The sequence below is a fragment of the Chiloscyllium plagiosum genome, chromosome 30 (genome assembly GCF_004010195.1).
Source record: "Chiloscyllium plagiosum isolate BGI_BamShark_2017 chromosome 30, ASM401019v2, whole genome shotgun sequence".
Lineage (NCBI taxonomy): Eukaryota > Metazoa > Chordata > Chondrichthyes > Orectolobiformes > Hemiscylliidae > Chiloscyllium > Chiloscyllium plagiosum.
Window position 1 is genome coordinate 8,544,071 of NC_057739.1, and position 27,824 is coordinate 8,571,894.

Below are 27,824 nucleotides of genomic sequence, written 5' to 3' on the forward strand. Positions count from 1 at the left end.
CGCCAGAATATTGTCGTGACCTTTATACCTTGCAGTGTCTTCAGCCACTTCTTGATATCACAGGCATTGAATTGAATTGGTTGAAGAATGATATCTGTGATGCTGGGGTCCTCAGAAGGCAGTCAGCCATTGATCAACCACTTGGCACTTCCGGCTGAAGGTTGATGCAAATACCCCAGTCGTGTCTTTTGCACTGATGTTCTGGGCTCTCCATGGCCGTTGGGGAAATCTGCAGAGCCTGGACTTGCTTTTGATTGTTCATTTATCCAACCAACGACCATTACCAACTGGTTGTGAGTTAGATCTGTTCTGTTAGAATCCCTACAGTGCAGATAGAGATCATTCAGTCCATTGGGTCTATGCAACCCTCCAAAGAACATCCCACCCAGACCCACCCCAACCCTATATCCCCACGTTAACTATGATTAATCCAACTAGCCTGTACATCCCTGGCCACTATGGGCAATTTAGCATGGCCAATCCACCCTAACTTGCACATCTTTGGACTGTGCGAGAAAAATTGGAGCACCCTTCAAAACACAGGCAGACACGGGAAGAATGTGTGAACTCCACACAGACAGTCATATGAGGCTAGAATTGAACACTGGTCCCTGGCGCTGAGAGGCAGCAGTGCTAACCACTGAGCCACCGTGCTGCCCTGTTGGTGTGGGATCATTTAGCCCTGGGCTGTTTCTCCTCTTTTTTTGGCACACAGTTCCTGCTGTGTTGTAGCTTCTCTGGATTGACAATCCGTTTTTAGGTGTGCTCGCGGCATGACCATTTGTATGCTTTAGTGAACTAAGGTTGATCTCCTGGCTTGATGATTATGGTAGAGTGGGGTATATGCTGCGCGATGAGGTTGCAGATTGTGTTAGAGGAAGATGCTGCTATTGATAAGCCCTAGCGCCTCATGAATGTCCAGTGGCTAGATCTGTTTGAAGTCTTCCATTTTACCTGACAATATTGCCACACAACGCAATGTAAAGTATTTTCAATTTGAAGGCGGGACTTTGTCTCAAAGGACTGAGTGGTGGCCACTTTTACCACTGCTGTCAAAGACTTACTACAGGTAGATTAGTGAGGTGGAGATCAGGTATGTCTTTCCTTTCTTATTAGTTCCCTCACCACCTGCTGCAGACTTTACCTATGTCCTTTCGGACTCGAGCCACGCGCTCTGTAGTTCTGCTGCTGAGCCACTATTGGTGGTGAACATGGAAATCATACAGAGTAGGCATTGATTTCACCCTCAGTGCTACCTCCACATGGTGTCAACAAGGCGGAGTGCTGTTTCATCAGCTGAGGGATGGTGTGAGGGGCAGGAGGTTTCCTTTTCCATGTTTGATCTGTTCCCCTGGGGCCCAGAATCAATGTTAAGGACAGACTCCTTTCTGACTTAAGCCACTGTGCCACCTCTGCTGTTTGGACAAGATATCCCATGCTGAGTTTCTGGGATATTTCCTGCAACATATTTGTGTAATTATGACTAGACAGCTCTCCCAAGTTTTGCTCAATCTCCCAGATGTTGGTAAGGAGGACTTTGCAAAGTTGACAGGGCTACATTTGCTGTGGTCATTTCTAGTTAGGGTTAGGGTGCTCACTTGCCTCTCTGGTTTAAGATCGGTTATAGTCCAACAGAACATAGAACAGTACAGCACAATACAGGCCCTTCGGCTCTCGATGTTGTGCCAAACCTTTATCCTACTCTTAAGATCAAATTAACCTATGTACCCTTCATTTACTGTCATCCTTGTGCTTATCCAAGTGTCCCTTAAATATCCCTGTTGTATCTGACTCTACTACCACCACTGGCCATGCATTCCATGCACCTGCCACTCTCTGTGTATAGAACCAACCTCCAACATCTCTCCTAAACCTTCCTCCAATCATCTTGAAAATATGCACCCTTGTGATAGCCATTTCTGCCCTGGGAAAAAGTCTCTGGCTATCCACTCTATCTATGCCTCTCATCATCCTGTACACCTCTATCAAGTCACCTCTCATCTTTCTTCGCTCCAATGAGAAATGCCCCAACTCCCTCAAACTTTATTTATAAGACCTGTCCTCCAGTCCAGGCAGCATTCTGCTAAATCTCCTCTGCACCCTCTCTAAAGCTTCCACATCCTTCCTATAATGATGCAACCAGAACCAAACACAATATTCCAAGTGTGGTCTAACTAGGGTTTTATAGAGATGCAACATAACCTCTCAATTTTTAAATTCAATCCCCCTGCTAATGAAAGCCAACACACCATGCGTCTTCTTAACAACCCTGTCAACTTGGGTGGCAACTTTGAGGGATCTATGGACGTGGACCCCAAGATCCCTCTGTTCCTCCACACTACCAAGAATCCTGCCTTTAACACTGTAATCTGCATTCGAATTTGACCTTCCAAAATGAATCACATATCTGAAGCCCGCCTTCCTACACTAGCCCTGCAGCCACATATTCAGTTGCACTCGCTGTCTGTTCCTAGCCTCACTAGCCCATGGCACCAGTAGCAATCCTGAGATTACTGCTCTGCTCGTCCTGCCTTTTAACTTCCAACCTAACTCCCTATATTCAGTTTTCAAGTCCTCATCCCCTTTCCTAGCTGTATCATTGGTACCGATGTGTACCACAATTTCTGGCTGCTCACCCTCCCCCTTAAGAATCCTGTAGACTCAATCCGAGACAACCCTGACCCTGGCACCCAGGAGGCAATGTACCATCTGGGATGCCCTAACCTCCATCCCCTTTGCTCTAAACTGCCAAAAGTGATAAAGAAAAAAAAAACAACCTTACCTTACCAGACCTTTAGACAGAGTTTTTTTGGTTCAAGGAGGAGGACAGGTGGGAGACACTGCACGTGTCGTGTTTTGGGTTTAGCCACTGCCTCAATATGTTAGTTCTCTTAGCCAGCAGTCCCTATGTCCACCTCCGCTCCTATTCAGCCTTCATTCACGAGGTAAGTGTTTTATATTCAAATCTGAAAATGTGTTGCTGGAACAGCGCAGCAGGTCAGGCAGCATCCAGGGAACAGGAGAATCGACGTTTCGGGCATGAGCCCTTCTTCAGGAATGAGGAAAGTGTGTCCAGCAGGCTAAGATAAAAGGTTTGGAGGAGGGGCATTGGAAATACGATAGGTGGAAAGAGGTCAAGGTGAGGGTGATAGGTCAGACTGGGGTGGGGGCGGAGAGGTCAGGAAGAAGATTGCAGGTTAGGAAGCCGGTGCTGAGTTCGATGGATTTGAATGAGACAAGGTCGGGGGAGGGGAAATGAGGAAACTGGTGAAATCCGAGTTCATCCCTTGTGGTTGGAGGGTTCCCAGGCGGAAGATGCTCCACTCCCGGCACCTTCCCCTGCAACCGCAGGAGGTGCAAGACTTGCGCCCACACCTCCCCCCCACCTCCCTCCAAGGCCCCAAAGGAAACTTCCATATCCGCCACAAATTCACCTGCACCTCCTCACACATCATCTATTGCATCCTCTGCATCCGATGTGGCGACTTCACCTCATGAAGGGCCTACACTCTGAAGGCTTACAATTTCAAATAAACCTGTTGGATGACAACCTGGTGTCATGTGACTTCTGACTTTGTCCACCCCAGTCCAATACCGGCACCTCCACATCACAGTTTAAGACCATAAGAAATAGGAACAGGAGTAAGTTGTCTCACCCCTCTGGCCTGCTCTGCCATTCACTAAGAGGGTCATTGCTGATCCAAAACTTCTCACACATAACTTCCTGCCCTTTCCCCATAATCCTTGATTCCCATACTGTTGTAGTGGCTTCTTTGGGCCCCTTAAGACACACACATAGGAGCAAAACACATTATTGTGGGTCTGGAGTCACATGTGGGCTAGACCAGGTAGGATTTCCTTCCCTAAAGGGTATTAGTGATCCAAATTGGTCTTTACAACAGTTGACAGTGGTTACTGAATACAATTAGGCTCACATTTTAATTCCAAATTTATTGAGTTAAAATTTCACCATCTGGGACTCAAGCCCAGAAACATGAGCTTGGGCTTTTGAATGACGAGTCCATTGACATTACCACTACACCATGCTGTCCCCTTTATAATGATGAGAGGAAGATGAAAATTAAGTTAATAGCTTGGAGTAAAATAGGTTTTGACAGGCTGAAAAAACAACTTGTGAAAGTAAAATCGGCAATGATCTTTGCAAACACTAAAGTAGAATAATAATAATAGAAATCCGAGTGCAGGAGAATTCTGTTTCACTAGAAGGGAGCAGAGAAACAAAACAGCAGGAAGACTTCATGGATGAATAAAGACCTCAGGGAACAATTGAGGGTTAGGGAAGAGTCGTGTATTAATTTTATAGTTGTAGAGGAGTACATAATAAGAATGAATTCAAAGAGATAATGGGAGAAATAAAAACCCAAGTCAATTAGGCAAGCAAAGAGGAATTATAAAATTGAATTATGAACGTAAAATAGTGAAATATTTTAAAAACGCATCAATAAAAAATGTAAGGCTATGACAGGAATAGGATCTTGGAGGGATAGACAAGACAATATCCCAGTAATAAAGAGATGGCCGATGTGTTAAATACTTATTTTACAGTATTTACCAGAGAGATCGAATAGGTCAGCATGGCATGAGATGAGCAGTCAGATGACTGCGTTTGAAATTTATACAAAGGATCTATTGGACAAACTAAATAATGCAATGCGTAACAGGGATATGTTAACACATTTGCATAATTGTCAAATTAAGTTCTACACAGATAAATGTGTGGTTGTATGTTTTGGTAGGAAGAATATGAAGGTCACATTACTTGGAAGGTGCAGGTCTAGGGTGAGTAGAGAGGCAACAAGGTCTTCGAAGATAAACACGCCAGTCACTGCAGGTTCACAAGGCCATCCTAACCAAACACTCGACTTTATTTCTACAAAGTAGGGAAGTTATGCTCATGTTGAAAATGAGGGCAGTGTAATATGCATGGCCACAATTTAACCTCTCCTCCCTTGTCTGCTTTTTTTATTGTGCTGCATTTGCAGACACATCAAAGTAATGGATTTGGATGTGTCTCTGTGGATACATTTCCTGTATAGTGAACAGCAGGACAAATTTGTCTGGAATCGCTCAATATTGCGTCTAATTACCTAGAATATGCGGAACAGAAACCGACCACTTGGCACAACCATATTACATTATCTTCATTTTCAACATGTTTCTGCTCCCCTTGAGCCTCCTCTGACTTTTCTCTCAACTACTGTATCCATTTATTCCCTTCTCCCTTAAATACTTGTCCAGCTTTCCCTTTAAAGCATTTATTTCATTTGCTTCTACTGTTCCCTATAGTAACATCTTCCACATTATTGCTGCTTTTAGAGTGTCACTGTTTCTCTGAATTCCATATTGATTTCTTGGTGACTATTTTACACCGATGCCCTTTATTAAGTCAATGAAAAGGGAGGCAAGGAAAGGGAATCTGTAATGTGGTCCAATTGAGGTCAACCTTCATGCATATTATGCATATTTTCATTTCTGCAGTTGGATCCTGGAAGCACAAGGGAGATTATGGAAATGGTTGTCCATTTGTGCTGGGCCCTCTACTTTTTGTCATTTACGTAAATGATTTGGATGCGAGCATAAGAGGTACAGTTAGTAAGTTTGCAGATGACACCAAAATTGGTGGTGTAGTGGACAGCGAAGAGGGTTACCTCAGATTACAACAGGATCTGGACCAGATGGGCCAATGGGCTGAGAAGCGGCAGATGGAGTTTAATTCAGATAAATGCGAGGTGATGCATTTTGGGAAAGCAAATCTTAGCAGAACTTATACATTTAATAGTTAGGTCCTAGGGAGTGTTGCTGAACAGAGACCTTGGAGTGCAGGTTCATAGCTCCTTGAAAGTAGAGTCGCAGGTAGATAGGATAGTGAAGAAGGCATTTGGTATGCTTTCCTTTATTGGTCGGAGTATTGAGTACAGGGGTTGGGAGGTCCTGTTGCGGCTGTACAGGACATTGGTTAGGCCACTGTTGGAATATTGAGTGCAATTCTGGTATCCTTCCTATTGGAAAGATGTTGTGGAACTTGAAAGGGTTCAGAAAAGATTTACAAGGATGTTGCCAGGGTTGGAGGATCTGAGCTACAGGGAGAGGCTGAACAGCCTGGGGCTGTTTTCCCTGGAGCGTCGGAGGCTGAGGGGTGATCTTTTCGAGGTTTACAAAATTATGAGGGATAAATAGATAAAGTCTTTTCCCTGGGGTGGGGGAGTCCAGAACTAGAGGGCATAGGTTTAGGGTGAGAGGGGATAGATATAAAAGAGACCTAAAGGGGCAACATTTTCACGCAGAGGGTGATACGTGTATGGAAATAGCTGCCAGAGGATGTGGTGGAGGCTGGTACAATTGCGACATTTAAGAGACATTTGAATGGGTATATGAATAGGAAGGGTTTGGAGGGATATGGGCCAGGTGCTGGCAGGTGGGACTAGAATGGGTTGGGATATCATGTCAGCATGGACAGGTTGGACCGAAGGGTCTGTTTCCATGCTGTACATCTCTGTGACTCTATAAAGCAGCCCTACTCTCAAGACATGTTGGACTCTGGTCACTACAGAACTAGGCGTAACACAACCCTAGAGATTTCTATTAAATGCATTCACCTACATACAAACATTTTGAAGAGCTGGTACTAAACTGCACAATGACCCTGGTGTAGTGCTGGGAGGAGGACAAGAGCGGATAGGTGTGGGGGGGGGGGGGTGGGCAGTGGTGAGGAAGAGAAGCAATCAGTTTTGTGTCACAAGAATTGTCACAGACAGAAAAAAAAGATACCACACAGATGTTTAAAATGCACTTTCCTAGAAACATTCTTCTCAAGTTTCTCAAAACTATAGGATGTCTGTATTCCGTCAGTAAGAACTGTGTGCAGTGTTATCACGATGTTTCATATATAAAATGTAGATATATTCACACACTCTTAATCAAACACTTTAATGCTAACAGAAAATAAGAAGTATTAAGCACTAAATCTGTTCTTTGGTCTTTCAGTCCCTCATGTCCACAACTGCATTCGGGCTTGGTTCGAAATATTTTGCTCTCTATGAGGTGGCAGGTGTTGGAATCCAGTGGCACACCTTGAACCAGTCACCAGTAGAAGGAGATGATTTCAACCTTCTGCTCTCCATGGTCATGCTCATCGTGGATGCTACTGTTTATGGAGTTCTGACATGGTACATCGAAGCTGTTCATCCAGGTATTACTTAATCATTCACCCCTCATATTTGTGCAGTTTTACTTAGAAGTGTTTGAAGGCAATGTATCGAGTGGATCCATTCAGTCTACCTGTGTATGTGTTCAGACTCTGCCCTCCTGTCACAAGCTACCTTGTTGACTATATTAACCATTAGCTAGCCATTAGCAAGCTTCAGCAATTAAGATATTAGCACATTCTGTGTAAGATGAACTTGATCCAGAGAAATTGATTTCCCATTCCATTCTAGTGACCCTGTGCCTACTGCTCTAGGGTTAAAGGGATCGAAGTGTATGTCAAGAAATTGGGAACAGGGAAGGAGTTGGATAATCAGCGATGATCCTATCGAATGACAGATAAGAGTCAAAGGGCCAAACGGCCGACTCCTGGTCCTATTTTCTGTATTTCTACGTCTTGATAAACACATTTTTTTTCTGTCATGATTTCAGTTCTGTTTTCGGCTGTTTGTGACCATTCAGCATGGTGGCTCAGTGGTTAACACTGCTGCCTCACAGCCCCAGGGACCCAGGTTTGATTCCAGCCTCGGGCAACTGTCTGTGTGGAGTTTGCACACTCTCCCCGTGTCTGCATGGGTTTCCTCCCACAATCCAAAAATGTGCAGCTTAGGTGAATTGTGTTCAGGAATGTGCAGGTTAAGTGCATTAGTCAGGCTTAAATATAGAATAATGGGGCAGGGGAATAGGTGGGTTACACTTCGGAGTATCGGTGTGGCCTTGTTGGGCCGAAGGGCCTGTTTCCACACTGTAGGGAATCGAAATCTAATGTTAATTGCCAAAATTTACACAGCAGTTTTTAAAAAGAAAAAGTTTGCTTTTATCTCAAGGGCTTTAGAATGTAAAGTGTGGAAGGGATGCTTTGGTTATCTGGAGCCTTTATTCGATCCATCTGGGTTACAGGTAGTTAAATCAGGAAAACACACCTCAGGAAAGATGACTTGACTTTAGAAGACTCTGTAGTGCATCTAGTGGGGGTCTTGCAGTGCAGTGTGTAGCATCCCTATATCTGAATCAGAAGCTCCACGTTCAAGTCCCACTCTGAAACTTAATGACTAAGAAAGGTACATTCACAATAGAACATTGAAGCCAACCAGCTGACCACCTGCAAAGCCTTCTAATATATGCCAATGACAGGTGATAAGTTTGGATGGATTTTCTCATGAACCATGTGGTGGAATGAACATTGGATTCCCTATGATCATTGACCATAGCTGTCAACTAACCTGGGCTCTCTGGGTAAAATATAGCATACTGCCACCACAGAATGATATATCCACCACAATGATAGAGGAACTTAAATGATTTAATTATAAGGGCCAATAACTCCTTTGTATTGGTTAGAAATGAGAGGTTTGAAGGTTGATCTAATTGGGATGCTAATAATTATAACTAGGTCCAAGGATACCCTGGGTTCAAGTCCCACCAGTTCCATGTGTGTGTAATAATATCACTGAGCAGGTTGATTAAAACATAGGCTATAATTGGGTCCATTCAGCTCAAATGGTAAAATGTCCTGTTAGATGTGGAGTCCAGGACCATGGAACATCATCTTCATTCAGAGTTAGGCCAGTTGCGATTGACTTGGGAATTAGTTCTGGATGCTACACACTGCACTACAAGACCTCTACTGGATACACTATAGCATCTTCTATAGTCAATTCATCTTTGCCTGAGGTGTTCTTTGCTGATCTAACTACCTGTAATCCAGACGAATCTAATAAAGGCTCCAGATAATCAGAGCATTCTCCCAAAAATACTGTTGCGGTTGGTTCAATTGAAAACTTCGAGAGATTGTTTTGTAAAGATTTTTTGATTTAACCTATTTTCTTGATCAACCTGTTCAAAGATGTTATTACGTACCTCTGGAGCAGGTGAGACTTGTACACAGCCTCCCAGTCCGGGGTACGGATACTACCACTGTGTCGCAAGGGGGGTGGGCCCTAGATTTATTAGGTAAAGGAATCCAAGCATATGATTGAATTGAACATAAATGAAATTGGGTATAGATCAGTCAGGATCTAATTGAATGACAGGGCAGATTCTAGAGGCTGAAAGATCCACTCTCGTTTCTAGTTTCCAAAGAAAATCTACAAGGTATAAAATGCATTAATCAACTTTGATTGAATGGTTCATATTGTCATTCGCACCTGTTTCCAAGTGACAAAGCTATGGAGCAGGAACTCTTGAGCAGACATTCATAGCCTCCCTGGTGTATTTTGCATCAGTGTTTACTGTGCAGAAGAGCATGGAAGATATAGACTATAGGGAAAAAATTGTGACAGCTTTAAAAATGTCCATTGTTACAGAGGAGGAAGTGCTGGATGTCTTGAAACGCATAAAAGTGGATAAATCCCCAGGACCTGATCAGATGTACCCTAGAACTCTGTGGGAAGCTAGGGAAGTGATGACTGGGTCCCTTGCTGAGGCTGGCTAATGTGGTGCCACTATTTAAGAAAGGTGGTAAGGCAACATCAGGGAACTATGGATCGGTGTGCCTGACATTGGTGATGGGCAGGTTGTTGGTGGGAATCCCGAGGAGCAGGATTTACATGTATTTGGAAAGGCAGGGACCAATGAGGGATAGTCAGTATGGCTTTATGTGGGGGAAGTCATGTCTCACAAACTTGATTGAGTTTTTTTGAAGAAATAACAAAGAGGATTGATGAGGGCAGAGTGGTGGACATGATCTATATGGACTTGAGAAAAACGTTCGACGAGGTTCCCCATGGCAGACTGGTTAGCAAAGTTAGATCTCATGGAATACAGGGAGAACTAACCATTTGGATACAGAACTGGCTCAAAGGTAAAAGATAGGGGGTGGTGGTAAAGGGTTGTTTTTCAGACTGGAGGCATGTGACCTTTGGAGTACCACAAGGATCAGTGCTGGGTCCACTGTTTTTCATAATTTACATAAATGATTTAGATGTGAGCATTAGAGGTATAGTTAGTAAATTTGCAGATGACACCAAAATTGGAGGTGTAGTGGACAATGAAGAAGGTTACCTCAGATTACAATGGGATCTTGATCAGATGAGCCAATGGGCTGAGGAGTGGTAGATGGAGTTTAATTTAGATAAATGTGAGGTGCTGCATTTTGGGAAAGCAAATCTTAGCAGGACTTATACATTAATGGTATGGGCCTAGGGACTGTTACTGAACAAAGAGACCTTGGAGTGCAGGTTTATAGCTCCTTGAAAGTGGAGTCGCAGGTAGATAGGATAGTGAAGAAGGCATTTGGTATGCTTTCCTTCATTGGTCAGAGTATTGAGTACAGGAGTTGGAAGGTCATGTTGCAGCTGTACAGGACATTGGTTAGGCCACTGTTGGAATATTGCGTGCAATTCAGATCTCCTTCCTCTCGGAAGGATGTTGTGAAACTTGAAAGTGTTCAGAAAGATTTACAAGGATGTTGCCAGGGTTGGAGGATCTGAGCTATAGGGAAAGGCTGAATAGGCTGGGGCTATTTTCCCTAGAGTGTCAGAGGCTGAGGGGTGGCCTTATAGAGGTTTATAAAATCATGAGGGGCACGGATAAGATAAATAGACAAAGTCTTTTCCCTGGGGTGGGGAAGTCCAGAACTAGAGGGCATAGGTTTAGGATAAGAGGGAAAAGATATAAAAGAGACCTAAGGGGCAACCTTTTCACGCAGAGGGTGGTGTGGGTGTGGAATGAGCTGCCAGAGGAAGTGGTGGAGGCTGGTACGATTACAACATTTAAAAGTCATCTGGATGGGTATATGAATAGAAGGGTTTAGAGGGATATGGGCCAAGTGCTGTCAAGTGGGACTAGATTAGGTTAGGATATCTGGTCGACATGGACGAGTTGGACCGAAGGGTCTGTTTCCGTGCTGTACAACTCTATAACTCTAAGTTGTTCACTTTTTCAGTTTATTCTTTGAACAATGCGATGTTGATAACATATTGCTTTATATTCTGTAATCATTGTTGTAAGACTGATTCTCTTTCTCTGGACTGAAGTGGAGTTTAAAGGATTGACAATCATTGTTCTGTTTTGGATTAAGCTCACAGATTTTGCTAATGAAGAGGTACAGAGCTCTGTTTGTGCAGAGCCAGTCTACACTATGATGTATGAAGGCCTCAATGATGATGGTCCAGCTGTACCTTGCCTTTCAGGATCCTGAGACATTGTTAGTCAGATTTTAGTGAATCTCACTCTTGCAACTAGTTTATTAAATATAATTTAAAAATAAAAACAAAATGAAATGTCTGACTATGTCAGATTGATGCACAGAAAATCATCAAGCATGGACCAACCATAGTTGATTTGTGCCATTTTGATAGTTTTATTTATGTGTTTGAGCACATTATGTTTTCATTCTGCACACCAGCCTAATACCCATGAAATTATTTGCCAGTCAGTTTATGTCATGTGATTGCAGGCTCTCTGGCTTTAAATAAGATTCCAATCTAAAGGATATTGATTTTATGAGGACTGATTGACAGGACATGAAGTGCAGTCAGCTTGATTTCTCCCTGCAGATACAGCTCAAGTATAAATACATTTTGTGTGAAAAATTGACATCACATTTCTTGATATGCACATTGATTCTTGGTCTAATCAGTTGGTGGACTGAAAATATTAAGCTATACTTGTCTGTTTTAAAGTTGTAAGCGACCTCTTTGAATGGCCAGTCCTACTTTGGCATTGCCATGTCTGGTTCTCGGTGTTAATTTTGAACTCTGAGAAGTTTGTTTTGACTGGTTTAATAATGCAGGAAGTTTTTATATGCATGAAGAGAAATCCCATGGCGTGACAATAGTAAAGTGTAGGAGTATAAATGCTTGCCAAATTGGGAAAGAGGATTTGAGAGTCATATATTAGATCATTTTAAAATGGCAATTTTTTTCACATTTAATGTGTCCTGTTTATTAGCATAATTCTTTTGCAGTTACGTTTACATGAAGACACAAATGTATTAACGGTTTTAATTATGTGCTTGCCATATAAAGGTAAAGTCACCATAGAGAAATGATTTGTTTGACAGTAAAGAAATACAATATGAAGAATATTGATGAACTGGCTGACACACCCTTTTCCACCTCACACCAATTTTATAAACAAAATTTGTATATTAATGTAGAATAAAGCAATAATGTTTCTGGATATCTCATGGAATCGTACAGAACAGAAGCGGCCCTTTGGCCCATTGAGTCTCTGCCAACAAAAGGCTACACCAAATCTACACGAGTCTCAGTCCAAAACCTGGTCCATAAGCTTGAATGTTATGACATTTCAAGTGCTCATCCAAGTTCTTTTCAGAGATTGTGAGATTTCCTACCTCATCTACCCTCCCAAACCTCTGAATTGAAAACAAAGCCTCAAATCACCTCTAAATTTCCTGCTTTTTGCCTTAAAATTATGCCCCCTTGTTGATGATCCTTCAATTAAGGGGAATGTTGTTTTCTAGTCACCCTGTCCACTCCCCTCATAATCTTAGACACTTTGATCAGGTTCTCCCTTGGATCTCTGCTTTTTCAATAAGGTAATCTCTCTTTCTTCTGAACTCTAATGGGTACAGGCCCAAACTACTGAACCTGTCCTCATCTCTCTTTAAATGAAGTGACCAAAACTGCTCCAAATGTGGTCTAACAAAGGCTTGTATAGTTTTAGTAAGAGTTCACTTTTTTATATTACATTCCCTTTGAAATAAAGATCAACATTCCATTTACCTTCCCTTATGTGCGCTGAACTTATGCATAGCTTTTGAAATTTCTGCATGAGGATTCACGAATCCATCTGCGCTGCAGTTTTCTGCAGTCTCTCGCTATTTAAGCTCCTCTCTTCTTCCTGCTAAAGGGATTTGCTACGATCCTTAACTTTCTTAGTTGCATAAACTCTCACGTTTTCCCACATTCTATTCCATCTGCCAAGTGTTTGCCCTTAAAGACAAGTTTTAACTCTGTCTTTTAGTTAGCTAATCCTCTATCCATGCTAATGTAGTAACCCCAATACCATGAGCTCTTAGCGTATTAAATAGCCTTATGTGCAGTACCTTACCAAAAGCCTTTTGCAATTTCAAATGCATTAGATCTGTTGGTACCCTTTTATCTGTCCTGTTTGTATCTCCTCAATGAATTCTAATAAATTTGCCTGGCATGATTTCACCTTCATGAAATCATGCACTGCTCTAATATCCTTAAGAATAGATTCTAACAGTTTCCCAAAGACACATGTTAAGCTAACTTGCCTATAACTATGCCTGATTCTCATGCTCCTCGGATGCTGCCTGACACACTGTGCTTTTCCAGCACTACACTTTCGACTATAGTTATCTGTCTTCCGTTTCCGAGTTGAATGAGGGTGTTACATTGGCAGTTTTCCAATTCTCTTTGACTTTTCCAGAATTGAAGGACTCCTGGAAGATGATAATAAGTCATTCATTATCTCTGGAGTTATTTCCAATCAAGGCAGCTGCTAACTACAGTTAGAGAGTGAGCGAGCGAGCGCCACATAGTGTCAATAGAAATGTCGATCCAACAATAAAATGACAATGTGGTGCTAATGTTAGTTGACAATTAATTCAGAACTGAAAATGTGTTGCTGGAAAAGCGCAGCAGGTCAGGCAGCATCCAAGGAGCAGGAGAATCGACGTTTCGGGCATGAGCCCTTCCAGCAACACATTTTCAGCTCTGATCTCCAGCATCTGCAATCCTCACTTTCTCCTAGTTAATTCAGAACCCCATGTTAATGCTCTAAGAATAGGGGTTCAAGTCCCACCATGGCTGATGGTAAAATTTGAATTCAAAAAAAATATGGAGCAACAAAAGCTAGCCTAATGGTGACCATGTGACTCTGTCGAACACTGTTTACTACAGAAGGAAAATCGGCCATCCTTATCTGGTTTGGCCTGGTGACTCCAGACCCACTGCAACATGGTTGACTTTTAACTGCCCTCTGGACAATTAGGAACCGACAATAAATTATGACTTAGACAGCCTAAGAAAGAAGCAAAATGAAAACTCAGAAGAAGAAGAAAAATCAAATGGGTGGAAAACATAGAGATGTGGATAAAGGAAGGCTTGAGGAAAGACAATGAAAGAAGCAAAACAATGTTCATGCCCCTTAGAGGCTAAAGTGAAAACTGAATGATTTATTTGTTTTTGCTTGTTATGTTTGAATTGTATGAAACTCTGGCTTAGCCTCAACTAGACTTTGCATCTAGTTCCTTTCGGAAGGATGTGTTAATATTCGAGTGGGATGAATTTAAGGGAAAGCTGGATAAGCACACCATAGAGAAAGGGATTGAAGATTATGTTGATAGGGTTAGGGAAGGAAAGGTGGGAGGAGGTTCATTTGGAGTATCCAAACAAGCATGGATTCGCTGAGCTGAATGCCTTGTTTCTATGCTGTGTATGTGCAGTGGTAACTTGTAGCTCCCAGTCCTGAACTTCTCCTTAGATCGCCACACAGGCACAAAGTGAGTGAATGGTTCCATTTCAGTCAGTGTGCACTATACTTGGAGAGGTATTTCTCGATTAGATTAGATTCCCTACAGTATGGAAACAGGTCCTTCGGCTTAACAAGTCCATACCGATCCTCCGAAAAGCAATCCACCTAGACTCATTCCCCTACATTGTATTTATGCCTGACTAATGCACCCCAAACATTATGGGCAATTTTAGCATGACCAGTTCATCTAACCTGCACACCTTTGGACTGTGGGAGGAAATGGGAGCACCTGGAGGAAACCCACGCAGACACTGGGAGAATGTGCAAACTCCACACAGTCAGTCGCCCGAGGTGGAATCGAACCTGAGTCCCTGGTGCTGTGAGAAAGCAGTGCTAGCCACTGTGCTGCCCCCTCTATTGACAATGTTTAAAAAACAAAGGAAAGATTTGCATTTATGGAGTCATTGAGTCATTCAGGATGGAAATGGGCCCTTCGGCCCAACTCGTCAATGTCTGCCATGTTTCCTAAACTGAACTAGTCCCATTTGTCTGTGTTTGGCCCGCTTCCCTCATGTACCTGTCTTTGACATGTTGTAATTGTACCAGCCTCCACCACTTTCTCTGGCAGCTTGTTCCATGCAGCACCACTCTCTGTGTGGAAAATATTGCACCTCAGATCCCTTTAAAACTTTTCCCCTTTCACCTTAGACCTTTGCCCTCTAGTTTTGGACTCCTCTATCCTGGATAAAAGACCTTGGCTATTCTGTTTATCTATGCCCCTCCTGATTTTATAAATCTCTATAAGGTCACCCCTGTGTGCCCCAAGCTCCATCTTTCATTTCAAAACACATGAAGTACCTGAGAAATGTCAGTGGTGTAATGTAGGGAATGTGCAGTGACATATCCTTGTGCCTAGGTTGATCTTTAACTTCCCTTTCCTATTGAAAAGGGCGTTGACTGATTGAGCTTTCTTGAAAGTTAAAACCTCCCAGTACAATAGTGTTGCTTTAAATGAGCTGCAGTAATGGTGACATATCTGCTCTAAACTTGACTGTAATTAAAGATTGTCATGCCCCTTAGCTTTCCAAACTTGGATGGTTTGCGAGGAATGTCAAGAAACTGTGCAAAGTACTGGCACAGGTTTGCAACACCATATTTTTTTTCTTAACATTTCTGAGTGCTGGGGCACTTATTTCGCACATTGATGCATTCACCATGTTTATCTGTCAGGCACACTTTAATGGATGTTCCTGAGATACAGCGGGAAGATGCAAAGACGTTTGTAAGTTGGCAACTGGGGAATTGACTTGAAACTCTGCTCAACTGTGCCCAACAAACAGCTGGTGTTCCACTCTTCCATTTAGTTAGCCAGACAGTTCGACTGAAGATCTGATAAGTGAGGTGCTTCCATGATACAATATCTTCTCAGAGACTTCTCCAGTCTCTGATGCTGGAAGATAATTAGGTTCAGCATGTTTCGAGATGTGAAAATGGCAGTGGTGACAATTTAATAAAGCTAATAAGAATCTCTAGCTGGAAGAAGGATGCAATGGCGCAGTGGCAATATCACTGGCCTGGCTCATACATTGGGGATATGGGTTGAAATCCCACCATGGCAGATTGTAAGTTATGGTGACCACAAAGCTGTTGACAATTGCTGTGAAAAGCCAACTGGGGCACAACTGTCCTTTAGAGAAGATCTGCTGTCTTTACCCAGTCAGACCTCCATGTGATTCTCTGAAGTAGTTGACCAAGCCATCAGATTAAGGGCATTTTAGGGATGGACAAGAAATGCAGGTCTGTCTTTCAGAGGAGACCATAAGCCATATCCAGTCTGCCCTTTCCTCCAGTAAAGACCACAGGGGTTAACACTAATCTGCTGGCCAATGGTTATTCTTGAATTATATCAGAAAAACATGTCATCAGCTTTTTTTTTGCAGGATCTTGCTGTCAACAAATCAATCACATTTACTATTTTGCAACAGTAACTATTCTTCAAAGATATTTCATTAGCTTTGAGGTATTTTGGAATGTCCAGAAGTGGTTGAAGACAATATGTAATTGCAGATCCTCACTTCCTCTCTCTCTTCTCCCTCCCCCCTCCCACTTCTTCATATCCTTCCCTCCCTTACTGCTTAACCTCCACAAATCTTTAGCCTTCTCTTCTCTTCTGTTCTCTGTGAAGGCATCAGTGTCACCTTAGCCATTTGCAGTTTCTCATTCATGAAGGTATGTTTGATAGAACTTTTAAAGTAAGTGGTATTGGCTAGACAGCTGATGATCAAGTGGTCTGGAGAAAGTTTGGATGGATTTGATGCTGAGGGTGCCATTTAAAATCCTACTGTCCTGTGAGATGAAAGCAGAATATTATTCATTCAGTATTTGGATATAAAATATAATTCCCTAAACACTTAAAATTCAGGAATCCATTGTAGTAAAAAAGCATTTGATCTACTTAACTGTAATAATTCTGTAATTCAGCCATTGTGAAACAACTACACTGCCAAGTGTTTTGAAACAATAGGAAGGAAGACTAAATGGTTTACGTTGTATGCCTGAGCTCTAGAGTTGATTTACATTCTCAAGACCAATACAAGATGCCTGTCTTTGATTCCAGTAATATGCAATGCACTTTCAGCCTATTACTGTGCTGTCAGTGTAATACCAATTAGTGAATGCATTCTGTTTACGTACTGCAAGAAAAGGTGGTAAAATTGTTCATGGAAGTTACCAAAAATGACATGTAGTTGACTGTAATAGAATTCCATGATAAATATATCACATAGATTCATCAGTGCTTGGGATAAAGTGAAGGCAATGATGTCAGCTTCGCTTTGTTTTGCTGGAATCTCATTGAGTACAAAAATTGTTGGTTCTATCCCGACTGGCAACTTTCAGATAGATTTGAAGTGGTTACTGCAGTCTGCCACTGAGCTGCCCCCTTCTGTGTTAAACTCCGATCTTCTCTGCCTGCCTAGTGTAGGTAAAAGAAACCAGGAAAGCTCCCGTAGTGGTGTAATCAGCATTTACTCCTCCAGCAGCACAACCAAAAGCAGATTAACCGGCTATGTATCTTGTTTTTAGACCCTTTGCTGTGTGTCGGTTGGCTGCTATCTTTACCTTGGACAGAACAGTACGTTTCTTTTTGGCTGCCAAATGCTTCAGCCTATCCAGAGAGCATTACAGATCTTTCGTTCTTAGCATATTTACCCACTTTCTTTGCAGGGATGTATGGACTGCCGAGACCATGGTACTTTCCGTTCCAGAAATCCTATTGGCTGGGCAATGGACGAATTGAAACGTGGGAATGGTCCTGGCCCTGGTCCAGAAGCAGTCGACTCAGCATCATGGAGGATGACCAGGCTTGCGCGATGGAGAGCAGGAGGCTGGGTAAATCGCTGCTTACTCTTTTTCCGGTTACAGGGACATTTTATTATGGAACAGTGCCTGCTTTTCCTTTTAGTGATTTGAGAAAGTAGGAAGAATAGGTTTTTCAATTCAGCACCTTTAGTGCACGGTATTAAGAGAACCTCTGAAATCAAGTGCAAAATCAACGGGTATTTGGAGAGTGTGGAAATTCACAGCAGAATGAGAAGGAGATGCGAAGTAATTTCAACCAAGTAAATAGATGAATAATCTCTCAGGAGCAACCAGAAATGGCAACTCCATAATTAATGCACACAGGAATAATATGACCAGAACAAATTAAATTTATCCTGCTATGTATTTAGATATCTCTTTGTGGCATTAGCACCTGTGACATTAAACTTGAATTAGTGAGGATTTTTAAATATGGTCCTTTGATATACATTTAATTATGCTGTGAGATAGGTGATTAGACTGTAACCACATTTCAATACACCAATACTAGGATTAAGTTGGTACGGGAGCAGAGCATAAAAGTACTGATACGGACTAGGCGCTGTTTCAGTGCGTTCATTTTGTACCACGAGTTGCATAATTTGAATTTATAGTGAATCTCTCCTGTACCTAAGCTTTCTTCCATTGAAGTTCACAGAAAAATCATCAAATCTTTTGTGCAGGATCAACTTTTTTTCACTGTTAATTTAATTTGTTTGCAATTTTAAAAAAAACCTGGTAAATATTTTTTAAGTCAATGGAAATCAAAACTAGCATGGTTAAAAACTCAGCTTCCAATCGCAATAGATTCTCTTGGTGCTCCTGAATACAAAAACAAAGTTCATGCTGCAATGTGATTACTGATTTATATTGAAAAATTCACACAACACCAGGTTATAGTCTAACTGGTTTATTTGAAATCACAGGCTTTTAGAGCACTGCTCCTTTGTCAGGTAAAATCCAGTGAAGGAACAGAGCTCCGAAAGTTTGTGATCACATATAAACCTATTGGACTATAACCTGGTGTCGTGTGACTTCTGACTTTGTCCACCCAGTCCAACAGTGGTACCTCCACATCATGTAAAAAAATCACATTAAATTGACCTGTTTAATAAAACCGAACCCCTAGTGGTCAGTTAGTTCAGTAAATAATTTAAAGATAACTAACGAGTAAGTTAGTTAAGATAGGTAGGGCAGGCGATTTGTTCAGATTGTAGTTTGTGGGGATTTGTGGATAGTTAGTTTCTCAGATTGCACATTTGCAAAGAGTATGTCTGACTAATCTCATTCTGGTTCAGAGTCTTTGAGCTGGAGCCAAAGAAATCCCCATTCATAATGCTGGACAAGGAATTGCTGCAAAGCTCACTGAGGAAACACACAGATTCATACGCTTGCAGCTGATGGTAATACTATACAAGTCAAATCCCAGCATAAATCCTGACTTGATGAATCACAATTTTAATTTTTCCAGTTAGTTATTTTGGTGCGTAATCACTGAATATATTCACGTGAGGCTGCTAATGCTCTTTAGCTCAAGAACACAATTTTATTAAACAAAACATTTTCAAAAACACAAACATAAATGTGACAATTTATAAGGATCTTAAAATAAATATATACTTTCAATCTGTTTCCCAATCATATTCTGAGTAAGTACCAAACCCTTAAAGATATGACCCCTATTTCAACGCTTTGATTTCTTATTTAACTGACTTTTTCCAGATCTTCTCTTGGACTGCTGAATCTTCTGTGGCTCAACCTCTTTTTAGTTCTTTTTAGCCTGAACCCAGTTAGCCTGAACCCTGGAGTGTCTGCATTTGAACAGGGCTGCCATAGTAGTTCTGGTGGATAACAAAAAGTAAATAAGACTTTGAACTGATAACATGTGTGAGGGAGAATGGCATTGTGAGAAATTACAGTAAATTAACATTTAAAAATATTAGCAAAAGAATTCAAAGCATGAACTAAAGGAATGAGTAAGGATAGCACAAAATACCAGAGATTGATAAAGTTATTACACATAAGGATCAAATAACTATTCAAAATAAAGATGAGATAAACAATTTAACTCCTTGATAGAGCACTGAATTCACCAGTCATAACAAAATGGGTGATTTGATGGCAATAATTTATATGTAAGTTCTATATGCAACATCCACAGAAAGATTCAGATTATGCCTGCAGAAAGTTTTGTGTAAATGCATTTTGTGAAACACTCTGCCCCCCCCCCCACCCTCACTAAAAACGTGGCGTGCCCAAATAATGGCAATAGATATGAGTGAACAGGTCAGAATCCTATCACTAGCGCTACTGACAGAGGAGCTGCACATGTGTATTTGATATGTGCGTACAGAGAGCATTTCAAGGTGTCAGCAGACATTCTGTATGTAATAAGGATATGTAAAACATGGCGGCATACAGAATATGGTTGGAAACTGAGTATTTCAGGCTGTCACACATGGAGGAAACACAGAGAAGAGTGAAACACTGTGGAGGCTCTGATGAAGTGTCATCTAGACTTGAAACATTAGTTTGGATTCTCTCCATGGATGCTGCCTGACCCATTGTGATCTCCAGCATATTTTGTTTTCAGTACAGTATCTGCTCCCATAGTGTGGAGGCTAGCGTTATTAAAACATTCATTTAAAAATGTCACAGAAGGAAAAGATATAAAGCAACTGTATTAGTTAAAAATAAAATAATAGCAGAGGCATAAAAGGATGTAATTTGTGGTGTGATAGATAAGGAATACAAATGAATTGATTTAAGAGATAACAATGGATTGGTCACCTTAAAAAGAGTACAGGTTGTTCTGCCATGACCTCCGCTTTGTCAGCGCAAATTGGCTATAAAGCGATTGACAAATTGTGGACATTGTTTGGATAATGCAAGCTTTCTACTGAACAGGTATAGCTATTTTATATTTGTGATCTTCTATCACACGATTTTCTATAGCAGTTTTCCATAGTGTGATTTTCTATAGCGTGAGGTTGCAGAGGAACACAGCTATCGCGTTATATCAGAATGACCTGTACGTATAGAATACCAAACGGCAGCAAGGAACAGACAGAAGGAATAAGGCAAAATGAAGAGCATAGTAGCAGGCATTGAATAACTTCCTGGGAGTGTTCAACTTGTCCAAGTAAATAGGTAGGAAGAAATAGTGAAAAAGTAAGAAGGTGTACTTTCAGCTTCAATATGTAAGAATTACAAGAGAATAATCTTGTGACAGTTGATGAACCAGACAGATAGGAAATGGAAGAGTAGGGGAGCATCTCAGTAATTGCAATCACAAAAGTGTTATGTTCAGGATTAAGATTGCAAAAGACATTTGCAGGACAAAGACTAAGGTAATAGATTGCAAATGTAGCAGTCATTGCATGTGGAAAAGAGGACGGAGCCAAAGCAGGCAAATTGTGAGCAAAATGTAGTGAAGGAATAACAACCAGGGATATTTCAAGGGATAATCTATGTTGTATTTAGAATGCTTAGGATTGTCTCAGCTTCTGTGGATAGACTTTTTCAGAGCTGTTAAATTGTGAGCAGAGTTTTCCAAGCAGGTTTCTGGGGTGTGGATTGTCAGGAAGTCACCTCAATGAGAAGGAAGATCTTGACAAAAAATGTTCTTTTCAGTGTTCAAGCAATGAAGCATCAGCCAGGGAGGGAATAGCCTCAAGGAAGAGCTGCATGATTGAGTTAACAAAGCACGGCAGGGATTTACACTCTATTGGCTGCTCCAATTGCTTTTTTAATGCAGTAATGCTGACATTTAAGTAATGCGTGTGGATTTAGGGATATGGAAAATGAATGTGAAAGAGATCAGCTCATAACCCCATCTAGTTATTGGTGCAACTCACATGACAATCACTACACTGAGTTCTGAGTGAGACTAAAAGGGAAGGAAATGCATTAAATTCAGTAAAAGCTCCTTAAAATTCTTCTTAACAAGAGACGAGCCCCTTTTACTGGAAACGTTCTGTTCCCTTGAAAATGTTACTTGCTCTTGTGTAAAAGACATATATTCTGTATTAAACAGATGTCTTGGCAGATTACTTCGTTGGGATAATAGCTTTAGACGAAGTGTTCTGGATGAACTGTAGGTAAATCAAACACTTTTATACATGAAATCCTTTCAGATTGTACAGACTGATGATGCAAGGACGATATGTGCTAAATTATTCTTTGTGCTTGGAGGAATAAGGGTATCAATGAAGAAATGATGCCATGGGAGGAGTAATAAGTCTCTGGAGCTATGTGCAGGGTAGTCATTTCATCAGTGGTCAGATGCACTTCCCTCTTAATTTTCATAACCATTGTTTGAAGCCCACTATGGGATTCTGGTCTTATTATGCGCAGTTTATCAATCAATTTCAAGGGAATGAACCTGCACTTCCACAGCACCAGAGTTCTGAGAATGTGCAATCTTTACTTTTCTAATGGTTTTACTCTTACCTGGGCAATTAGGGATGGGCAGTAAATGCTGGCCTAGCCAGTGACAGCCATGCTCTGTGAATGATTTTTTAAAAAAACTTAGGAATCAGGGGCTTTGTATACGAGAAAGTACTGTAAGTGGTGACTTGTAAACTTTTCACTGTACTCATTGGAGTACATGTGACAATGAAAGTAATTCTAGTTTTACATACCTGTCTAGCTTCAACACAGAGATTGAAAATGTATCTACTACTACTTAGTTGCCCAAAAAAATTGGACAGATTATTCCATTATGTGCTCAGTGCTACCTATTTATTTGGTACTGGTTATTTTGCGGAATGTTCGCATTTCATGTGACCATTTATGGGAGACTGATTGCCATGCAGTGATTAAATGATCCTCAATTAGTCACATGGGAAAGGTAATATCACATGTTTGTCATGCCTATCGTCCAATTGTCTTGCAGAGGAAACTCGTGGGATAGAGGAGGAACCGAGCCATTTGCCCCTAGTCGTGTGCATTGACAAGCTGACCAAAGTCTACAAGACGGGGAAGAAGCTGGCTTTGAATAAGCTAAGCCTCAACTTACATGAGAATCAGGTGGTGTCATTTCTGGGACACAACGGTGCTGGCAAAACCACAACGATGTGAGTTCCAGGCTTGAGAAAAGGCTTTCATTATTTCCCCAAAAGGGCAGTTACTCATTGGCCAAAACAATGCAGTGGCGGAAACTTTGAGCCAAACTTGTGCGAGGAGTCATTCAAAATGAATAAACATCAGGTTGGAAAGAGAGGTTGAGAGAACATTGTAGTAAAACGTTGCGGTGCTCCCTGTGGTGTCTTTTGGAAATGCATCTGCAGTGGTTGAATGGATGTTGGGATTCTTGGTGGTTTCTAATCAATGTGGCACTGTTAGGCTAAGAATAGATTTGTTAAAAGTAAAATGAAAACAAGCAAAGAGAACACGCAGAGATATTCGCGTTGAACTGCTTGATGCATTGCTTTTTGCAGGTCTATTTTGACAGGACTATTTCCGCCCACCGCTGGCTCAGCCACAATTTACGGACATGACATTCGAACAGAAATGGATGAAATCCGGAAAAATCTGGGCATGTGCCCTCAGCACAACGTTCTGTTTGACAAACTGACAGTAGAGGAGCATCTCTGGTTTTACTCTCGCCTGAAGGGGATGGCTGAGGATGAGATTCGCAAAGAAATGGACAAGTAAGCTTTACTGATTTGTTTGACTGAGATGGGGGTGTGCACTGCTTTTCTCTACTTCCACAATCACACAGCCACACAACATCCAAATTTAATTGTTTTACCTAGTTGAGGATGTGGTCAGCTTTCTCTGCGTTAAACTTGAAATAAAAAAAGATGCACAAACCATGTTTCTCTTCATGATACTGAAATTGTCATTTGCTGGCACAGAACATGCACATTACTGGATAAAGGCAGTGTCTAATGGACACCCACAACTGTGCGTGTGCTAATCCAAAAATGCGAGAAAACCTAAACCTTCATCAAGTAAGGTTTCCGGGAGTTAAGGCAGTGATGGAGGGTGGACACATGAGGAGCGAAGTACAGAAAGCTCCCTCTGGTAACACTGAGGTGATTTGACCTGTAGAGACTAGTAACCGAGGGCACAGCCTCAGAGTGGAAGGACAACCCTTTAGAACTGAAATGATGAGGGTGGTGAATCTGTCAAACTCATTGCCACAGAGGGATATGGAGGTCAAGTCACTGAGTGTTATTAACGGGGTGGCACGGTGGCTCAGTGGTTAGCACTGTTGCCTCTCAGCACCAGGGACCCGGGTTTGATTCTAACCTCAGGCGACTGTGTGGCGTTTGCACATTCTCCCTGTGTTTGTGTGGGTTTCCTCCAAGTGTTCTGGTTTCCTCCCATGATCCAAAGATGTACAGGTTAGGTGAATTGGCCATACTAAATTGTCCATAGTGTTAGGTGCATTTGTCAGGGGTAAATGTTGGGTAGGGTAATGGGTCTGGCTGGGTTACTCTTCGGAGGGTTTTTTGGGCCGAAGGCCCTGTTTCCACACTAGGGATTCTACTTCTAATCCTAATTAATACAGATCGACGTAGGTTCCTGATTGGTAAGGGGATCAAGGCTTATGGGGAGGAGGCATGAGAATGGGGTTGAGAAACATATCACACATGGTCGAGTGGCAGAGCAGACTCAAAGGGCCGAATGGTCTACTTCTATCTTATATGCTTTGGCTTGTATCTCTTCTTGCCCTCGGCCCAACCCCACCCCATTCCTGTTCATGACCCCCTCATGCTTCCACCCCCCCCCATATTCCCTGGTATCCTTATCCCCCTCTGAACTCTCCCGTTCACAGCCTCGTCCTATTTAAATACCTGACTCTGAACCCATTTTGATGCTCGTGTGAATTTGAAGCAGTGCATAGCGCACGTGCACAGGCGTCAGCAAACCTGGGAAACATCAATACATTTTGTTGATGCTTTTTGTCTTGCACTCATCAGGGCAATTCACAAGAATACCAATGTAAAGGGAAAGTAACGTATACTATACAAGAGGAAAATGCTGATTGTTTGGAAAGCGGACCCTCGGTAGTCGAGCTGTTCCAATGAAGAATCCACTTGAATGTAGCACCTGGAAGATATACACCCACAGTGCATCTTTCAATGCAACAAAATGGGCTTCAGCCATTCCCTAGTCTGTTCTCAGGATACTGCCTCAGTTAATCGGAGCCAACTTGCCTGATTGAAGCAGAGCTTAACTGTTAACTGTCAGTCATCATCTAACTGGACATTCTCCATGGAAATGCCTCTACCAATCAGAGGCCACTTGCCAACCACTCAGCACCACCTCCTGCAGTATGAATATTGTTTTCCTTTTGCGTTGGCATTTGTTTTGAATTTTACAGATGGGTACTAGACATAAAGCTTTCAGAAAATGTTTTCTTTCCAGCAATAAGCAGAAAATGATTGAAAAAAATTCTGTTTTACAGTCAATTAATGGAGATGAAAAACTTGTTAATGCACTTTTTTTTGTCATATGAAAGTAGAACTGTTTACCCTTTAAAAAGTCCAAAACACAGAGACACACATACGCGCGCGCGTGCACACGAGCGGTAAGAAAGAAAATAATATATTTCTCATTGCTTTGGGACAAATCCATTATAGCCAATATTTGAAGGCAAAAATAATGAAGGTTGAAATATTCAGGTGGCTGTTGGTCTGAAACTGGCATTTGCAGATGGTATCGTGAAACACAAGTTGTCTTTAGTTCTGTTCAGCCCCTCAGCCACGCACTCATCTGCCTTAGCCTCCTATTCCCACTCTCATTAGCACGTGGCACTGGGAGTAATCCGGATATTACTACAGAGGACATCCTTTTTAACCTCCTACTTTTGTTTATTCTCTCTGCAGAACCTTGTCCCTTTCTCCTCCTGTGTCATTGGTGCCAAATTGTACAACAACTTTCTGTTGGTCACTCTTCCCTTTGAGAATATTCTGCACCCTCGCTGAGACATGCTTGACCCTGGCACCAGGGAGGCAACAAGCCATTCTGATGTCTGGCTGTCTGCCTGTGCCCCTGAGTAGAGAGCAGTCAGAGTAATGAGAGTAGAGATAGGAGGATAGGGCAGATGAACGCATGGCTGCTGGTTTTTGGATCATTAAGATCTCTTCTAGGGTGGAAGTGACCTGTAAAAGAAGGATGGGTTTCACCTGAACTGGAAGGGGACCAATATCCTGGTGGGGAGATTTGCTCAGGAAGCTTCAAATAAGTGGGGTGGGGGTGGGGGTTGGGGGGGGAACCCAAAGAGATAGTGAGAAAAGAGTTAATCTGAACCCTGGTAGAGTAGAGAAGAGGAGCAAGTTAAATAGTCAAGAACAAGGTAGAGAATAAGGTAAGACTAATAAGGAAAACTGCATTTATTTCAAAGCAAAAGGCCTGACAAATAAGGCAGATGAACTCAGGGCACGGCTGGGAGCATGGGACTGGGATAGCTTAGCAATTACAGGTGGCTAAACGAGGGGGAGGCATGGCAGCTTAATGTTCCAGGTCACAGGTGCTATAGGAAGAATAGAAAGAGAGAAGTGTATGGAATGAACTGCCAAAGGAATTGATGGAGGCTGGTACAATTTCAGCATTTAAAAGGCAGCTGGATAGGTATATGAATAGGATGGGTTGAGAGGGATATGAGCCAAGTGCTGGCAAATGGGACTAGATTAGGTTAGGATATCTGGTCAGCATGGACAAGTTGGACTGATGAGTCTGTTTTTGTGCTTACATCTCCATGACTTTGAGTGATGTTTTTGGTTAGGGAGAACATTATGGCTGTATTTTAGGGAGCATATCCCTGGCAGAATGTCCAGTGAAGTTATGTAAGTGAAACTGAGAAATAGGAAAGGGGCAATCACCTTGTTTGGATTGTACTGTGGGTCGGGTCAAAGTGAGGATGCAGATGCTGGAGATCAGAATTGAAAGATATGGTATTGGAAAAGCACAGCTGGTCAGGCAGCATCCAAGGAGCGGGAGAGATGACATTTCAGGCATAAGCCTTTCATCAGGAATGTTGGGGGGAGGGGAAGAAGGGGGCTGAGAGATAAATAGGAGGGTAGGAATGGGAGTTTGAGAGGTGAAGGTAGCTGGGAAGATGACAGGTAGATCCCAGCTACCTGCCTTCACAGCTATCTCGCACCCCTACCCAACTCCCACTCCACCCTCCTATTAATCTCTCAGCCCCCTCGCACACCTCCCCCACCACACTCCTGATGAAGAGCTTATGCCCGAAACATCGACTCTCCTGCTCCTCGGATGCTGCCTGACCTGCTGTGCTTTTCCAGCACAACACTTTTCGATTTGTATTGTAGGCCCCCCCAATAGTTAGCATGAAATTGAGAAGCAAATATGTAAGGAGATCTCCGATATCTGTAAAAATAATAGGGTTGTAATGGTAGGGTATTTTAACTTGCCAAAGTGCTTGGATGGAGAGTGATTTGTTAAGTTTGCTGGATGTACCTAATAGAGAAGGAGCAAAACTCAACCTTCTCTTTGGAAATAAGGCAGGGCAAGTGACTGAGATGTCAGTAGGGATGCATTTTGGGGCCAGTGACCACAACTGTATTAAAATAGTTATGAAAAAGGATAGACCCAATCTAAAAGTTACAATTCTAATTTGGAGAAATGGCAATTTTGACAGCATTAGGCAAGAATGTTGATTGGGTGAGACTATTCGCAGGTAAAGGGATGGGTGGAAAATGGAAAGTCATTGAAAACTAGATAACCAGAGTCAAGAGACATATGTTCACATTAGTGCAAAGGTCTAGGCTGGGAGGTGTAGGAAATGCTGGATGACTAGAGAAAGTGAGATTCTGGTCAAGAAAAAGGAGACATATGTCAAGTTTCGACAG

General features: G+C 42.0%; 1 protein-coding gene across 5 annotated transcripts in view; it reads left to right on the forward strand.

Moving 5' to 3' along the window:
- Positions 1–27,824, forward strand: part of abca2 (ATP-binding cassette, sub-family A (ABC1), member 2) — a 460,895-nt gene that overhangs the window by 295,888 nt on the left and 137,183 nt on the right. For all 5 annotated transcript variants that reach the window (XM_043719911.1, XM_043719914.1, XM_043719915.1 and 2 more), the window contains 4 exons: positions 7,006–7,210; positions 17,860–18,024; positions 22,892–23,072; positions 23,436–23,648. In XM_043719911.1, the coding sequence (XP_043575846.1) occupies positions 7,006–7,210; positions 17,860–18,024; positions 22,892–23,072; positions 23,436–23,648 (764 nt within the window). The remainder of the gene's footprint in view (positions 1–7,005; positions 7,211–17,859; positions 18,025–22,891; positions 23,073–23,435; positions 23,649–27,824) is intronic.